The sequence below is a fragment of the Diachasma alloeum genome, unplaced genomic scaffold, assembly GCF_001412515.2.
Source record: "Diachasma alloeum isolate Michigan unplaced genomic scaffold, Dall2.0 Dall_scaffold_00625, whole genome shotgun sequence".
Classification (NCBI taxonomy): Eukaryota; Metazoa; Arthropoda; class Insecta; order Hymenoptera; family Braconidae; genus Diachasma; species Diachasma alloeum.
The window spans coordinates 16,733-35,455 of NW_021680757.1; the positions used below are offsets into that span (position 1 = coordinate 16,733).

Sequence of the window (18,723 nt, forward strand, 5' to 3'; positions counted from 1 at the left end):
CCATAGATGACGATAAGATCGAATGAGCTCAATCAATAACTCATCCCCCTCTTTATAGTTTAGATTAATCCCATCCTTTTGTACACTATTTTCTCCTTCAGTGGACATCGTATCCTGTGGGCGCGTTTCGCAATCGACTTAGTAGCAGTAGCAGTACTTTAACCCTATCTAATTTCGCTTTACTGCAGCTATTTTATTATTTATTTATGTATTTTTCCTGTTTCCCTCGTGTATGTATAATCAGTTGACGCTATGATAAACAAAGTTCTTGTAGCTTATAACTTTATTTCTACAGTTGTTGCACGGTTCTATTATTCCTATTGCTTTATTGTGCGTTCGCGCATTTACTACGGAACGTTGGAAACTTATTTCTTATAGCCTGTAACCTATATTTGTTGCTTATCGCGTGTGCTTTTTGATTGTGCGGAGGCCTTAAATCTCAAACATAACCTGCGATCAGCGGTTGGAGTGGTGGAGGGAGTATCAGGCAGTATCAGGAGCATCGGTGGTCATCACAAGTGTTCAAATGTGTCGAAGTAGTAGATAAAATAATTATTTATTAATTCAACCATCGAATTCAAAGGTTTGTATCGATTCGATGACAATATTCCTTGATTATCGAGTTCTTTTAAAAATAAATAAACTTCACAACAGGTCCCGAGAAACATTTAACAATTGAAAAACTACTGGACTCACTGTGGATTGTTGGATTGATAGTAAAATAGTGAAATGATTATTTGTTCAAGAAAAGGGAAAAGAACTATAGTTTTCTAAATATAATGTCATTCAAAATGATATTTCTCCATTTAGTGGTGGTCTGAAGAATAATTATGAGTACCTGATAGTCTGGCACTCAAAATATTGATGACAACAAAATATTTTCGCAAATATAATATATTTTATTATCATTATTCCAACATCGATATGTTGCATTTATTCCCATAATATCTATTAGTGAATCGCTATTATTGAAAAGAATTAGGTGGAAATTCTGTTTCTTATGATAATAAGTTGAAAGTAGGACAATCCAGAAGTAGCAGATGTGTAGCAAAGGAATCAATTAGTTTTATTTTTTCATCGAAATATACATGAAAAATATGGAGCTTTTAGTTTTTATTTTTTTCAATTTTCAACATTCACCATTCTCCTAGAATTAAAAAATTCAATAAACAAACCCAACAGATTTTCAAGGAAATTGTGGTGAAAAATTCTATAGATTTTTATTGAAAATTACTAGACTTGGATTTTTCTATAAAGCTGATTCTGTTGAAAATATTCCATCGTAATTTGTCGACCTGAATTTTAAAAGTTTTCTGTTCTGTCATTCGTTAATTCTTCAGGTTTTTCAATTGCGTTTTTCATGTAAAAAATAAACATAATAAAGAGAAAAGAAAGTGGAATTGGATAATTGAGGGTTTGAAGACTAATATTCGCCCAATTGTTTTCGTTTTTGCTAATGTTGAAGTATTATAAAAAACTATTGAAAAGATGTGTGGGTTTTCCTCCCACTGTTCGTGAGAATCGGAGATTTAATGAGATAGGGCACGATGAAGTGTAAAAAATTTCCAAAATTAATGCAGAGAAATTTCTATGGGAGAAATCTGAACAGAATAAATATCAGCAGAATGCATAATTTTTTTTCTATTGGATAGTTTCGAATTCCATTTTTCTGTCTCCTCAGCATCGTTTTCAAATACTCAATTCTTGGTGCTTAAATTGGGGTTGTTTTCGTCTATTCAGATTAAGTATCTTGGATTATCCTTCTAATGTTTCCGGTTGTGCTTTCAAAGATCTTAGACTCAGAATCTAGTTTCTATTTGAGAATCATACACAGATAAATAAAACTTTTTATGAATGCCCTGAGCTGTACGGATTCCCTCAGGACAATCAAATTATTATTATTACTATATAACTATTGACAAATTTCTCCACATTCATTTTCTAAGTTTTTTCCACTTTATTTTTCATCTCTTACCATTAAAAAAATCAAACAAAACATTTAGAAAAGTTGAGCCGCGTAATTTATACAGAAAATATGCCAATAAAGTGATAAGTTGTATCAAAAAATATAATTCTATTGATTTTTTTCCAACGAATATTTTTTATTGAATGTTTCTATTGAAAACAATTCCACAGATAGGCTGCGGAATTTTTTAATAGAATCGACCAAAAATTAATAGTAAATTCAATAGAAATCCAATGGAATTTTTTAGCGATTTCGCTGTTTTTCTATTAAATTTTTTTGTACGTGAAGTCGAGCCGGAAGTACCTCTCTATGTCAAGCCACTATTAATTTTCAGCCTATAAGAATGTCGGAGCTGCCACCAGAGCTCCTGGCCAAGCCACTAGCCCTAATCGGCCTCACAGGCCTAGACCTCTCGAACACAACACACCGTTCAATCTGGGACGCTTTCCAAAGCAATCGTCGTCCAGACAACCTATCAGTCCACTTCAAATACCTTCCCTTGAATCACACCTTCCCAACCCCAAAACCCAAACGAAACTCATACGAATGGTACATCCCAAAAGGCATCCTCAAGCGCAACTGGATGCCGAAATATCTGTCAGAAATTCCCGCAGTAGTGGTTTGCTTCTATGAGCTCGACTGGACAGATTCTAACTGGACTGAAAAGAAGATGGAATGCGCTTCGAGAGTGCAAGCGATCAGGTCCGCCCTGGACGGTCGCTCTACGCGAACAGCAGTCGTTCTCATTCAGAAGACTCCACCCCCCACCCCCGATGCAGAGGACAATATAGCGACCGAGCGAGCGACTGCTCTCTGCACAGCTTGCGAGCTCCCAGCCAAGTCCCTCTACATCCTTCCCCACGGGGATCACCTCCAGGGATACACCTCCCGCTTAGAAAGCGCCTTCTATGATCTTGCTCAAAACTTCTATCACCACCACCACCGCACAGTAAAAAGCCACAAAGATCAGCTGACCAAGACATCCCATCAGTACCTGTTCGTCAGACACCAATTCAAGATAGCTTTCCTGAACGAACTCCGGCAAGAAAAGTTGATCGCAGTGCACCATTACAAGGCAGCTTACACAAATCTCCTCGAGATCAGGATGATGGACACCAATACATTCGAGATTAAGACCGTTGGCGCCTTCATCAATTACAAGATATGTAAGCTTCAGTTCGCCCTGAACCAACCAAGAGAAGCTATCAACCAGTTCCGGGCGCACACAGACAGATTTCGATCGAGAACAGGTTCTGAAGACCTCATCTTCGAACACCACGCCTTTATGGCGAATCAGTACTCAACTTTCGCTGAACTGTTCGACGACGCGATTCGTCAGGGTCTTCCAGCTGTTCAAACTCAGCACCCGGGGTATTATTACCAGACAGCTGCGACCCATGCAGGGGCGAGGCAAACAGCTTGTAACCAACTGTGCGCTAACGCTCTTCAAGTAGATCCGGATCTGCTTGATGACGAGATGAAGATGGAGTTCTATGGGCAAAGGTCGTGGAGACCTGGCAAACTTTCAGCGGAATGTGCGGACGCTATGAAAGAGGCTCTCGGTGTTCAGGTCCTCAAGTGGAGGGAGAAAAACGTAGACCACTCGATGATCATCATTGCACTGCTTGGGAATGCTATGTCCCAGTTTAAGATGTACCGGTGCCCGAGGATGCGGCGGCTTCTGGCGGTGCAGATGGCGGCGGAATATTATAATTGCAAGGATTACGGGAAGGTGTTGACTCTTCTGACCCATATGCTCTGGGAGTACAGGTCTGAGAAGTGGCCATTGCTCTTGACTGATGTTCTCATGAACGCGATGAGGGCAGCTTTTCTCAACGCCAGTGTTCAGGACTACCTGACACTGAGTATCGAGGCTCTCGGGCTGACCGCAACGTTCTCAGCTGATGAGCGGAGTAGGATCTACACAAATCTTCTCGGAATTTTAAATCGGAAGGTCCCACAGGCTCATCCAAATCTCCCTGAGGAAGCTATCAGCGAAGCGATCGAAAAGTGGGGCTCTGAGCTGAATCGCCTTGAGGATTTCGTCTCGACCATTGAAGACACGAATGTTGCGACTTTTGTGCAGGTCAAAGGGTCCTTCACTGCCGCTAGCTTCAATGCGAGTGGAAAAGTCAGGGTGGAGGTGATCGTGAAAAATCTGTTTGAGGCTTCTGTTGAGTTTTCGAAGATCTCCGTCACGATTTCGGGACCTGGCATGAGCACTGAGATACCTGTTGAGGAAAACAGTGATCGGGGGTGCAGATTCGAGGGAGAGGAATTGAGACGACTCAGGTGCGAGTTTCCTGCCTCTCAGGTACCTGATGGAACGGAGATTCAAGTGAGCTTGGTGTCACTAGTGTTGGGAAATGAGAAACGCCGAATTATTCTGAAGTTCCCAGGGGATCCTGGGGGGCTGGATGGCCAGGGGTCCAGGGGGAGCTTCGAGGGGATCAGGATCATAAACATCACGCAAATCAGGCAGGAAGAGACGTCGTTAAGGGTCGTCATCACCTCGAGATCCCCGGCGCTCTTGAGCGAATGGTTGCCGGTGAAGTTCGATATCAAATCTAACAAAGAAATTTCCAAGTTTTCGATGGAGGTCAAGCAGACTTTTCAGGATCATACCACAGATTCAACTACTGAATTAAGTGAAACAATGATAACTAAGGAAACTTCCGTAGTTTTTGAGGTGGAATCTATTGCACCTGGAGAAATAGTTGAGAGAACAGTTTACGTAAGGTCTCATCAGGTGGGGGTTCGAAATTTTTTGGCGAGATTAGAATTTCTGGGGAGCGATCTGATGAAGCGGGTGAGGGAGGAGACTCATGCGGTGGAAATCGTCAAACCTTTTGATATTGGAACACAATTCTATACCCGTTTATTCGAACCACTGACCAAGGCCTTCGTTGACGAAGAGTTCGTCGTGATGCCGAATATAGAGTGCTCTTCTCCATGGCCTCTGAAGATTCTAGGTAAGGACTGCCGATATGAACTTTCTTCAGCACTTCGAAAAAAAATTTTTTTTTTATTTATAGGAACTTCCGTTGAACTTGGGAAAGCCTTTAGGGAAGAACCGGGTCCCTCCAGGCTTCTTGATGGGTTGACCATAGCCGAAGGCGAATCTGCCACTGACGTCATTTGCGTCGTTCCAAGAGCACGATCGGGACAACCAACATCCACTGGGGTCTACACAATCCGATGGAAGAGGAACGTCGAAGAAGGCGTTGAAACTAGTACTAGTGTCACGCTGGCACCCCTCTGGGTAGAGGACGCCCCGGTGGGCATCGAGGCCAAGATTCCGGCTGAAGGCTGGGTCCGAACACCGATGTGCGTCAGCTATTACCTGAAGAATCGGTCAGACTATTTGATCACGCTTAAGATGACAATGGAGGCCAGTGATGCATTTATGTTCGCGGGACAGAAACAAGTAGATATTTACCTTAGGCCGCAGAATGCGCGAAAGGTCGAGTGGATTTTGCGACCCCTAGTGGCCGGTTTTGTCGCCTTGCCGACGTTAAATCTGAGTGTTCCGCAAGGTGAGTTAAGAAGAGTTTTTGTGATGATTTCGGAAAGCACATTTGAAGGTGGAGAGAAATGGTAAATATGAAAGATGTTTTTCTTGATATGATGAACAAATAGAAAGGAACACATTTTGATGACAGCTTTTCTTGTGTGGTTCCATCAGTTACACCAGGTTTGTCTCAACTATTGCGGATCATATATTGTATTCTATTCACTAGACCATATGGGAATTGTTGAATAATAATATACATAACTATTATGAATCACGATGTTGATTTTCAATAGACGATGGTTTTGCGGGAACGCAAATTTGTGATATAGGGCTACAATTTTTGTTTTGATTTATTTGTTATCGTCTACATCTACAGTGCACGTATAAAAAAATTAAATAGAAAAATCGAGCGAATTCGCCAGATAATTCTATTGGATTTTTATTGAACGTTCTTTTAGTTTTTGACCGATTCTATTGAGATATTTTCTGTACAATTTTCTTGGCTCAAATTTTCTATCTTTGTTTGATTTTTTTTTATAAAAAAAAAAGAAAAATAGAACGAAAAAAACTTGGAAAATTTGAACCGAGGAAATTTTATAGAAAATATTTTAATTGAATAAATTGTATAGAAAAATCGGCTTCTATTGACTTTTTCTATAGAATATTTTCTAGCGAACATTTTAATAGAATCGGCCAAAAACGAATAGAAAATTCAATAGAAATCCAATAGGATTATCTAGCGAATTCGACAGGTTTTACTTGCCTCATTTTCTCTTTATTCTCATCCCTATATAAATGCACGCTGCATTCACCCAATGTAGTACATTTCTTCAGAGGTTCCTGAGTACAATTGCCCCAGTAGAATCCTCAGTTCTGCGCTGGGTATAAATCTGGGCAAGGTTTTTTCGGTCACTTATTGGCGTTTTTGCTCTCCCGTTACTTCCTTCCATTGAGAAATGAACATAGTTCATTCCTCCATGTAAGGTATAGAGACTGTACGTGAAAAGAGCATTAAATTTTTTTAAAATAAATTCAACAGATAATAAACTGCAAAGAATTTTCTTTCAAATTTGTTACATTTCTCCAAGTGCTGATATGAATTCGTTCAATTGAATCGCATGAATTCCAATGCTATCGGTATAAATTTCTTCACGAGAGAATATCATCAAGATGTAATACTTCGATGTCATCTCTAATGAGCGGTGAATCTAGCAATGGGCAAATATGATAAATGATATTTATCATGATAAATCACCCCAGGCTATCCGTAGAAGAATCATCCAGGAGGTTTATCCATCTAAGTGGATTTATCTGAGTAAGGACAGTCCGTGCTACTGAATGGGGGCTCCATAGAACAAAAAATCTCCTCTATCTTCAATTATTCACCTTTCTAATGCAAAAAACCACAGGAATATTGTCTTTTTTTCAGACGAGGAGCATAAAATCAGCAGAGGTCGACTAGCAGCAGTCCTAGAAAGATCTCTGCCCACTCACGTTTATATCATGGTAACCAAGAATCACTTAAATTTTTTGAATAAAAATAGACGCATTTTTTTTTAATTATATTTTTCATGGAATTTTTTTTTGAATTTTCAGCCAAAATCATTGACATCAGAGGAACTACTCGGATAAACAAATTTATCTATTTTTTTTGTAAATTAATAGCAAATAATTGCTGTAATTATTACAAGAATAGTATTAAAGTTGAACAAATTCGCTACAATGTGTGTCTTATTAATTTCAACTCATAATAAGTTGTGAAAATCGATGATCGGTTGCTACGGCAACTGAGAAGTCACTCGCCACCTGTCACACATAGTCATGCAGTCCAGAGGCGCAGGTATCCAGGAAGTTGAAGAAATCTATAAGAAAGAGGAAGAAAAAACTAGAGAACAATTGAGAAAAATGTAATTAATATATTTATATTTTTCTATGAAATATAAAAAGAAAAACGATTTTATTTACAGTTTGTTACGTTGGTGTTATTCTTTGTTACATTTCAGTGAATCCCAATGTGGAGTTATGATGTGTAGGCAGCTCTTAGGTCCATGGAATTTCTCAAAATCAACGATTTTGATTAACTGTGATGCAGAATTTCGAAATTCGCAGTTGTTGAAGGTAAAATATATGTCCTTATTAATATATATCCTTACATGCACATCTATTTACATTTTATAATTTTAGATGCTAACTCTGTAATTATGTAGTACAGTGATAAAAACGAACGAATGTGGTAAATATCTCAAACATAAGATTTTGTTTTCACAAGGCATTAATAAGTTAAATCGACATGATTCATTGGTCCGGATCAATTTTCTCCGATTTTTTTTTCAATTTTCTTGTATATCATACTTTTTGTTTATGCATTTATGTCTTTAAAACGACCTGTTGGACACAGTTTATTTTAAGGCCCGGGTAGATTATGTTTCGAACGTGATCTTGGTTGTTTTTTTTTATTTTGATAATCTGAAATGATCTCTAATTGCTATTTAGTTTTACATAGCCTCGGAGTCTTCAAAAATTATGATTGTACAATCAGAAAAACGCTTAAAAAAAAGTTGAACATTTTCAAGAAGCGTTTTTGAATAATATTGAAAAATAAATCCAATAGGGAGGAAATTGCAAATTAATAATTTAATGTATCTAATGGCTGTTAAGTCCTCATTTGTCATAGTAGTCAATGGCTGTCAGATCGTTAGTTACCATGATAAATTATCCATTCACTATTTCCTTTCTATCGGACTCAGTTCTTAATCTGTATTAAAAATGCTCTTTGAAAATGTTGTTTAAAAAAAAATTTTTTTTTGATTGTACAATCATAATTTTTAGGTACTCTTGCGTGATGTAAAATCCAATGGAAATTGTGATATATTTTACATTAGGAAGATGGATAAACAATCGAGATAACGTTCGAAACATAATACACCAGGGCTTTAACTTTGTTATTATTTATAGTTTCAATTTTTTTCACTTCCCGAGGCGAATTGAGAAAGTTATTATTTATTTAATTCAGTTCAATTTATTATCTGCAATTTGGAATGAATAAGTCAGATGTGCAATTGAATAAAAATATGAAATCCATAAAACTCTGGCTATGATATATGTCGATTTGGTTTTTCATGTGTTTAACATCATCAAATTAGTAAAATTCATGATGTGTATCGGTTTTATAAAATATGGGGATGAAAATTTCTGTAGACGAGATCTTAATGTAAAACATCAAATGTATTGAAATATGAAAGGAGTCTATTGGTAACTCAGATGGGGACGAGGCGTAGGTCGCGGACCCTACTTGCACGGGTTCACATTTTCGCCACTCGACAGTAGCTCCTTGGGAGAGATTGGACTCGCAACCTACTTACACAGGTTCCTATCCCGTCCGATAGATGGTGCAATTATCACGTATTTACATGATATTCCACACTGTTAGAAAAAAATGAAATTTCATGGACAGTTGACTACCAATTTTCAGAACAGTGACACTGAATGCGATTTAGGGGAAAAAATCCTGAAATTTCAGATTTCACTGAAAATTCTGTAAAACTCCAGAATTTTAAGGGGCATAAAGATGAGAATCCCTTAATTTATTTGAATTTCCAATTTAATATGAACATTCAGTGTCTAATTGCATTGAATTTTCTGTGAAATCTGAAATTTCATGACTTTTTTCCTCTAAATCGCATTCAATGTGACTATAGTGAAAATTTAAGAATATATTTACCGGAATTTTCTGGTTTTCTATTCATTTTCAAGAAAAAATGAAACTGGAATTTACAGTTCTCTTTGATTTTTCCACGAAATCCTGAATTTTCAATGACAAAATCACAAAAAAACTTTTGTGAAAAAATTTTGCCAAGTTGACGTTTTATTGCCTGTTCCTATTTTCCAAAAAAATATCCTCACTTTTATTCACAAAAAAATACTTGAAATAAAAAATACGCCAAGCACGTCGTTCACAAATCATATTGACTAGAGGGACCTGATATCTCAAGTGAATGAATCCAGTAACATATATGAATGGAAAGGTCGCCATTGGAGACGCTAAATAACAAAACGCCCTCTACAAATTGCCGGCTTGAGAATACACATAGATGATACATACGCTCATATGTCCATGTGTGAGCAGACTTTTATATATCTGTGAGCACTCCTAAACTGGCCATCTTGAAAAAACTAGCGCCACCAACGGTAACTAGCGTCGCCAATTGTTAATTCGATTTTCAGAAAAAAGTCCACTCAGCGCGCCCGGTTTTCGTGTAAGTCAATTACACTGGGCACTTTCCATCATAAGGCACTGTCTAACACAGTGCCAAACAGGAGAACTGTGATTGATCAAAGACATATCTTAGTTAACACTGTGTCACTCTGTGGCCCTTGATGGAAAGTACCGATTGTTACCGATCAATTCATTAGGACAGAACGCCTCAGTACTTCATCAGTGGATTGCAACATTACTCAACCGGAGTATTCAAAATGTCAATTGATTCAAATGAATATGGTATTAAAGATTTACATAATTTCCAGTTGATTCCTCGATCGACCGTTATATATATATATATATATATATATATATATATATATATATATAGTTTATTTCACGAGATTCAGAGATCCCCTATGAGGGGTACAGTAGTGTATAAAAATATAATACTTATTTTCTAGTATTCTGTATATTGGTATGCTTGCTAGTTTGTTATGCCATTTACACATTCATCCATTCTTCCTCACGTTCTCTTAACATATCAGGTCTTTTCTTTATCATTTCACTTATGTAGTAATAGAAGACTTCGCAGAGGGAGGCGCGTGATTCTAAAATTCTGAAAAATTCTATCGCGGGATATTCCGGATTTCCTGTTCCATTTATGATTCTAGAGAGGTATGTCCGCCGTGATTCAGCAAAAGCAGTACATTTGAAGATCAAGTGATATAAATTATCGTAACTACCGGACGTGCAGCAGTGACACTGATCTCTCAGATTTATTCTAACACCTCCAGAGGGAAGGCTGAGGTGACAGCGGTGTATAGTCGATAGTCTAACCTGGGCAATTATTCTCTTCACAGCAGTGAGGTGTTTATCATAGATGTAGTTCTTAACATGGTCATTTAGTCTTCTGCAAATGTAAAACTGACATGACGTTGAGGACTGATACCTAGAATAGTCATTACCCCTCAACTTCTCACCCAGGGAATAAATTGCCCCACTCTTACGCCTTATCCACGCTGAGGGATCCATATTACCCCACAAGTCAATAGCATCACAATCAAGGAGCACCTCCTTGAACTGGAGCTGCCAATTGTATTTGGTGCTAGCTGTGGGGGTCGTGGCTATCGCCAATAGGCGTTTTAGACAAATTTTTGGGAGGTATGAGTCTTGAGACTGGAGAATATGAATATACCAATTCCAAACATTTTTTATTGCATATAATTGCAAGGGCATGAGATCGAGCTCCAGTCGCAAGGCCCAACCTTGTGTACTTTTCGGGAGAATCAAGAGTTTTTTGAAGAAGTAAGTCTGCATCAGCTCAATTTTATCTCGCACCAACAAACCCCAAGCAGGGAAGGCATACAAAACCGTGGAGACAATAACACTCTGGAATAGTTTTAGAGTGGCACTCCAGGGAGCAGTCCTTGTTTTATAAAGGATGTTGAGAACAGCTTGACTCGCAGCGCGGGCTTTCCCCACCACAGAGTTCAGAGCCGCGCCAGCTAGCGCATTCGACGAGAGAGTAACACCCAGATACACGAAGGACTTCACGAACTCTATTGGTTCATTATACAGGCAGAAGTTCATCTTGTTTAAACCCACAGGATTCCCTTTTTTCTTGAATAGCATTATTTTCGTCTTCTGCGAAAATTCAAGAGATGGGTAGTAAAGTGGATAGTGAGATTGAGATGATGAGGGGATCTCTGAATAACATCAAGGCCGCTAGCTCGAGTGTGAGAGACCCAAACAGAGTGGGAGAAATTATCAAGAAGCTTGACAGGCAGGAAAAGGAATCGAAAAAGAAGAATTTAATCATTACTTACCCACAGTGTAATGAGAGCTCAGTTGAATCAGTGAAAAAAATTCTCAACGATAAATTCAATGCTGATGAACATATGGTGGAGGTAAGATCACTCCCGCAAAGGAATGATAACAAAGCACGCGCAATTGTCACTCTCAGCTCTTCTGAGGTGAAGCGGGATATCCTTCGTAGTAAGAGTGAATTAAAGAGGAGTGACGTTTACATCGATCAGGACTGGACCTCACTGGAACAGGAATCGTTGAAAAAGCTACTGCAAAGTGCCAACGTACTTCGTAGTGAAGGCCACCGTGTTTTTGTGAGAGGCCCGAGCAATATTTCCATTGATGGGAAGTGGCACTTGTTCAATTCTGAAACCGAACAACTGCTGATCCAGCCACCAAGGAGGAACACACGAAACCCGGGGCTTGAAAAGTGTGACTCAAGCCAGCAACGCAGCATCTCAAAAAACGGAGCAAAGTAGGGCTACTCAACGTGCTGTTCTGGAATATGAGCTCTTTCTCCAATGTCGCCGAACATAAGAACATCGCAGATCATGAAGTGATATGCCTGTCAGAAACGTGGTTGGTGGATCGACCTAGATGGATGCCAGCCGCACTACGAGACTACAAGCAGATTTAGTCCAATGGAGAGAGAGAAGCAGACGTCGGAAGAGCCACTGGTGGCCTCGCTCTTTTGGTTAGTGGCGATCTTGATTTTGTAAGCGTGAGTGTATGCAATTGTTGGATTTTTATTAAACTCAATACGTGCTATGGAAATATTTTAATAGGAAATATATATTTTAAACCTGATAAAATAGATATTCAAATGAAACTAAAAGAGATGCAATCCATTCTAGATGAGCAAGACCTCATAGGCAACCTAGATTATGTGTTCATAGGGGGTGATTATAATGCCAAACTTGGCGGACTATGTTTAAATTACATGCCTGAGGAAATTTTTGATTATACAAAACTCGATTATGACTGTATTTTAAGTCATGATGGGTGCAACCCCAGAGGTAGTTTAATAAATGACTTTATGATAAAAAATGGCATTATACTTATAAATGGTCGTTCTTATAGTAATAAACCAGCAAAAATAACTTTTGTTAAACATTCCGGTATTAGTATTATTGATCTAGTCTGGGCGAAATCCTCTAGCCTCTCCCTCGTAAATGATTTTAAAGTAGACCCCACAGTTACAGCATCAGATCACTTCCCCATTATTCTGGAATTAGGGGAAAACCCTACCTCCTGTCCTTCTCCTTTAGCCAACTTCCTCCCTAAGACGGTGACTGATTCAAATAGACCTAAATTGAAATGGTTTCCTGAGGATCGAGAAAAAATTTGCAAATACTATGATGAAATGCACAAGTTAGGTAGAAACCCAGATTCATATGTCAATAACACCCCATTAGCAATTTACGAGGAATTTGTTGATGCAGTACACATTGCGGCTGAGGTTTCAGGCATGTGCATAAAGTCAAATAACGTTTATGTGAATTCTCAGAGAAACCCCAAGACAATGAAGAAAAACAAACCCTGGTTTGATAAAGACTGTTCGGAAATGAGAAATGCATTTAATCAATTAGTAAATCGATGCTTTGCCTCAAACTTCAGTGGCGAAAACAGAGCTGATTATTTGGATTGCAAAAAGGAATATAAGAAACTCAGAAAATTCAAAGAAGAACAATTCTATAAGCAGAGGGAGGAAGACTTTGCAAACGTTCGCAATTTGGGACAGTTTTGGGAAACAGCAAATTTTTATAAATCAATTGGTATGGCTAGTGCAATTAGAAGCTCGGTCAAAATAAGTAGCTGGAATGATTTCTATAGAGGTATTTATCCGCCTAGAACGCAGATTCACCTGGAATATCCCAATTTTTTGGTATATCAACTTGACATGGAAATCTCCCTTGATGAGGTTCGAAAGGCAATCAAGGAAGCGGGAAATGCCAAAGCACCTGGCCCAGACCAGGTATCGAACGAATTCTTCAAGATTCTTCCAGATTGCTGGGAGTCTAGCCTATGTACTATATTCAATGATGTAATGAACTGCGAAGCATGTCCTCCGGAATGGTCTAGAGTAATTTTAACGATGTTGTACAAAAAAGGTGATGCTGAAGACCCCGCGAACTACAGGGGCATTGCCCTTGTGAATTGCGTGACAAAATTTTTTATCTCTATCGTGAAACGTAGGCTGGAGACATGGGCTGAGGAACGTGGTATCTTGCCTGAAACTCAATTTGGGTTTCGTAGAAAAAGAAGTTGTGCTGATGCCATCTTCACTCTTTTCTCAACGGTGCATCTACAGCAGAGGCATGAGAACTCCGAAGTATTCGCGGTGTTTGGGGATTTCAAACGAGCCTTCGACACTATCCCCCACTACCTGCTCTGGAAAAGATGGCTGGAGTTGGGGGTGAGTCGAAGGCTCGTTAAGCTAGTGAAGTCTTTGTATGAACAGGCGGTAGTTCAGGTGAGATGCAAGGGAGAATTTTCAGATAGGTTCGAGGTGACGGAGGGAGTTCTCCAGGGTGAGTACTTGAGTGCTCTCCTATTTGTTCTCTACATCGCAGATTTCGAGTCTGAGCTTAGACGCAGGGGTCTCGAGGGTCCGGATATAGACGGATGGAACGATCTTCTGTTGGTTCTTTTTGCAGATGACACTGTCTTGTTGGCGAGGAATTATATTCACCTTGTGAAAATGCTGAGAGCTTTAGAAGAATATTGTAGTATGAAAGAATTAGCGATCGACCGTTGAATCGGGATAATCTACAATCGAATGTTTTTCAAGTAACTATGTCACCAAACTGATTTAATTTCGGAGATTGTACAATATTTTCCCCGAAATTTGTTTATTGCTTTCTAGAAATGAACTTCGACACTCATCTATCAACTACTCAATTACACATAATTTTTATTTTCTGAAGTATACACAAAAAACCGGGCGCGCCAAGTCGACTTTTTTCTGAAAATCGAATTGGCAATTGGCGACGCTAGTTACCGTTGGTGGCGCTAGTTTTTTCAAGATGGCCAGTTTAGGAGTGCTCACAGATATATAAAAGTCTGCTCACACATCTATGTGTATTCTCAAGCCGGCAATTCGTAGAGGGCGTTTTGTTATTTAGCGTCTCCAATGGCGACCTTTCCATTCATATATGTTACTGGATTCATTCACTTGAGATATCAGGTCCCTCTAGTCAATATGATTTGTGAACGACGTGCTCGGCGTATTTTTTAGTTCAAGTATTTTTTTGTGAATAAAAGCGAGGATATTTTTTTGGAAAATAGGATTAGGGACTAAAACGTCAAGTTGGCAAAATTTTTTCACAAAAGTTTTTTTGTGGTTTTTTAATAGGATTTCACTCATTTTTGCAAAGCATAACAATCTTTTGCAAAATAATATGGTTAACTAAAACAATTATCCGTTAATAGAGTTTCTCCTCAATTTTTTAGCTCTCTATATTTTATTTGGAATTACGTCGGAATAAAATCATCTATAATAGTCTTCAAATGATTGAATCGCATAAAAAATTTTTAAGGAGACTTAGGACTGCTCAGATTGGTTTCCCCCAAAGGTACTCAAGTGTCTACCAGTCGTGAAGGATCTGAGTCCGATTTTAGACACATACACCAACTTTCATCGATTACTTCAATATATGTATTTCTTAGGGACTTAAGGATTGAACCCGACTTTCTTCAAATAGAATTTTGGTATATATACCTAATATAGGTTCACCACATTCAGCAACTCAAAATCATCTATGTTAAATGAACCAAATATATTACACATGGCATTCTTGTGAAGGAAAAAAATACGTTTTTGCAGTTTCACCAAAATTAATTTTTCTTCGAATTTTCATTCTTTTTCTCCAAAAATAATATATACACATCTTTAGCGTTCCGCGACCATCGAATTTTTGAAATAACGGCATCATCAATGTATATCCAATCATTTTTGTTCTCTTAATAAGCAAGCATAGTGATCGCAATGAGTAGCACAATGCAGTATAGCACTATTATAAAAAAATACTATCTTATTGCCTGAATCCTTAATTTTCAATTTTTTTATGCATTTTGATGCGAAAAAGTATGCAAATGAGTGAAAAAAAAACAAAATACAAAAAAATCACTAAAAAATGGAAGGGAAAATCATCATTCAGTAATAATTTTATCTAATCATTTAAATAATTGAAAATGATTAGACAAAATCATTGAAATTTGATGTTTTTCCCTTTCATTTCTTTTCACTGATTTTCTTGCTAATTAATAATTTTTTTATTTATTATTTTTGCTTGCATCGTTTTTTCAATTGATTTTTTTCGCTCATTTTTATACAAAAAAGCATGTAAATTACTTAAAAAATGTAAAAAAAATCAGTGAAAGAAAATAACAGGCCAATATGTAATTTTTTCATGATTTCATCTAACAATTCGACTAATAACAACATTATGCAAACGACTGACAAAGTAACCTCACCTGTATAGGTTAGATTTTTTGTCAGCCGGCTTCATAATTATTGTCTTGATATGAATGGTCGGACAAAATCATTAAAATTAACAACAAATAAAGGAAGTTATCAATAAACAATAAATAAAACCACTTATACATACCATTTTTGTAATTATTTCACTATTGCGTGGGCTCCCCACCTGCACTGCACTCATGACAAGCGAGAAAGAGGGGGAGATTGCGCGGGAAGCTAATAATGCTGCCAACAGAGATTATAGGAGAGATTGCCAGCGCTTATAGAGAAGCTTTAGCCGCAAAATTTATAGCGGTGGCGCATGAACTAAAATTGCGGCCGTACCTGTGAATAAGGCAGGGCACGATTCAGAGAGTGTCGATAACTGCGTAAAGTGAGCAGAGGTAGAGTGGGGATAGAAATCACGTCAGTGGAGGAATCGGTGGGCTGGGAATGCCAAAGAGGATTGACTAAAGTAGAGGCTCAGATCTCGGGGTTGAAGTGACCCCAAGCCAAAAATAGTTCGACCCCAACGGAGGGATGGCGCCACGGTCGAATCTGACGGCTGGGCGAACTGCCTGTGCGGGTAACTCGACAGTAGCAGTCCCGCTGTCACAGGGATAGTTTCGGAGTGGATTTTATGCTCTCCGCGTCCTCAACATGTTCTTAATGTTTTTCAGGTGATTCATTTGGTGGCTAATTAATATTAAGGAATGAAACCCAGACGGTGTGATGGAGAATTAAATTCCCCATCAATCGATCCCCGTTGCATCCCTTAATCTCTGTAACAAAAAAATAAAAACTGCCATGAAAGTCAGGGGCCCGTGGGAAAAATAATTTTTTCGCGGCGCACACTGACTATTCACCATTCGCCCGCGAATTAAAAATTCACTTCTCCCCGCCTAATTGAGATTAAGGGATGAAAAAAGGGCAGTTCGACGGAGAATTAAATTCCCCATCAATCGATCCCCGTTGCATCCCTTAATCTCTGTAACAAAAAAATAAAAACTGCCATGAAAGTCAGGGGCCCGTGGGAAAAATAATTTTTTCGCGGCGCACACTGACTATTCACCATTCGCCCGCGAATTAGAAATTCACTTCTCCCCTCCTAATTGAGATTAAGGGATGAAAAAAGGGCAGTTCGACGGAGAATTAAATTCCCCATCAATTAACCCTCTTTCATCCCTTAATCTCTGTAACAAAAAAATAAAAACTGCCAAGAAAGTCATGGGCCAGTGAGAAAAATAATAGTTTCGCGGCGCACAGTGACTCCCGGTAATTAAAAATTCACCTCTCCCCTCCTAATTGAGATTAAGGGATGAAAAAAGGGCAGTTCGACGGAGAATTAAATTCCCCATCAACTAACCGTCTCTCATCCCTTAATCAATGTAACAAAAAAATAAAAACTGCCATGAAAGTCATGGGCCAGTGAGAAAAATAATAGTTTCGCGGCGCACAGTGACTCCCGGTAATTAAAAATTCACCTCTCCCCTCCTAATTGAGATTAAGGGATGAAAAAATGGCAGTTTGACGGAGAATTAAATTCTCCATTAATTAACCCCCTTCCATCCCTTAATCACTGTAACAAAAAAATATAAACTGCCATGAAATTCATGGGCCAGTGAGAAAAATAATAGTTTCGCGGTGCACAGTGACTCCCGGTAATTAAAAATTCACCTCTCCCCTCCTAATTGAGATTAAGGGATGAAAAAAGGGGAGTTCGACGGAGAATTAAATTCTCCACTAATTATCCCTCTTTCATCCCTTAATCTATGTAAAAAATGGAAGAAACTGTCAGAGAAATCACAGCGCAGTAAGAAAAATAATTGTTTTGCGGCGCACAGTGACTCCCGGTAATTAAAAATTCACCTCTCCCCTCCTAATTGAGATTAAGGGATGAAAAAAGGGGAGTTCGACGGAGAATTAAATTCTCCACTAATTATCCCTCTTTCATCCCTTAATCTATGTAAAAAATGGAAGAAACTGTCAGAGAAATCACAGCGCAGTAAGAAAAATAATTGTTTTGCGGCGCACAGTGACTCCCGGTAATTAAAAATTCACCTCTCTTCTCCTAATTGAGATTAAGAAATGAAAAAAGGGCAGTTCGACGGACAATTAAATTCTCCGTTAACGAACCCTCTTTCATCCCTTAATCTCTGTAACAAAAAAATATAAACTGCCATGAAAATCATGGGCCAGTGAGAAAAATAATAGTTTCGCGGCGCACAGTGACTCCCGGTAATTAAAAATTCACCTCTCCCCTCCTAATTGAGATTAAGGGATGAAAAAACGGCAGTTCGACGGAGAATTAAATTCCCCATCAATTAACCCTCTTTCATCCCTTAATCTCTGTAACAAAAAAATAAAAACTGCCATGAAAGTCAGGGGCCCGTGGGAAAAATAATTTTTTCGCGGCGCACACTGACTTTTCACCATTTGCCTACGAATTAAAAATTCACTTCTCCCCTCCTAATTGAGATGAAGGGATGAAAAAATGGCAGTTCGACGAAGAATTAAATTCCCCATCAACTAACCGTCTCTCATCCCCTAATCTCTGTAAAAAATGGAAGACACTGTCATGGAAATCACAGCGCAGTAAGAAAAATAATAGTTTTGCGGCGCACAGTGACTCCCGGTAATTAAAAATTCACTTCTCCCCTCCTAATTGAGATTAAGGGATGAAAAAATGGCAGTTCGACGGAGAATTAAATTCTCCATTAATTAACCCCCTTTCATGCCGTAGTCTCTGTAACAAAAAAATAAAAACTGCCATG

General features: G+C 38.5%; 2 protein-coding genes and 1 long non-coding RNA gene across 3 annotated transcripts in view; 2 read left to right on the forward strand and 1 right to left on the reverse strand.

Annotated features, from left to right (window-relative positions):
- The first annotated feature begins 335 nt into the window (after positions 1 to 335).
- Positions 336 to 7,164, forward strand: LOC107043749 (trafficking protein particle complex subunit 11). Its single transcript, XM_015265362.2, has 5 exons — positions 336 to 583; positions 2,301 to 4,938; positions 5,002 to 5,502; positions 6,910 to 6,986; positions 7,077 to 7,164. Exons 2-5 carry the CDS (start codon positions 2,310 to 2,312, stop codon positions 7,110 to 7,112), a joined length of 3,243 nt encoding a protein of 1,080 aa, XP_015120848.1. The 5' UTR covers positions 336 to 583; positions 2,301 to 2,309; the 3' UTR covers positions 7,113 to 7,164.
- LOC107043751 lies at positions 7,102 to 16,168 on the reverse strand. The gene is made up of 2 exons (XR_001461269.2): positions 16,098 to 16,168; positions 7,102 to 7,342 (listed from the first exon to the last, which is right to left on the reverse strand). It is a non-coding gene; the product is annotated as an uncharacterized LOC107043751 (long non-coding RNA).
- The window catches only part of LOC107043750, a 55,191-nt gene continuing 43,762 nt past the window's right edge, over positions 7,295 to 18,723 (forward strand). Inside the window, exons 1-2 of the mRNA XM_015265363.2 lie at positions 7,295 to 7,387; positions 7,484 to 7,598. Of these exons, the coding sequence (XP_015120849.1) occupies positions 7,302 to 7,387; positions 7,484 to 7,598 (201 nt within the window). The 5' untranslated portion in view covers positions 7,295 to 7,301. The remainder of the gene's footprint in view (positions 7,388 to 7,483; positions 7,599 to 18,723) is intronic.

What these genes read in the sequence shown, in the direction of transcription:
- LOC107043749 (XM_015265362.2), top strand. Translation starts at nt 2,310, where the DNA reads ATGTCGGAGCTGCCACCAGAGCTCCTGGCCAAGCCACTAGCCCTAATC. An exon ending in ATGGCCTCTGAAGATTCTAG is followed by an intron (nt 4,939 to 5,001) that starts GTAAGGACTGCC and finishes TTTTATTTATAG; the next exon opens with GAACTTCCGTTGAACTTGGG. An exon ending in AAATCTGAGTGTTCCGCAAG is followed by an intron (nt 5,503 to 6,909) that starts GTGAGTTAAGAA and finishes TCTTTTTTTCAG; the next exon opens with ACGAGGAGCATAAAATCAGC.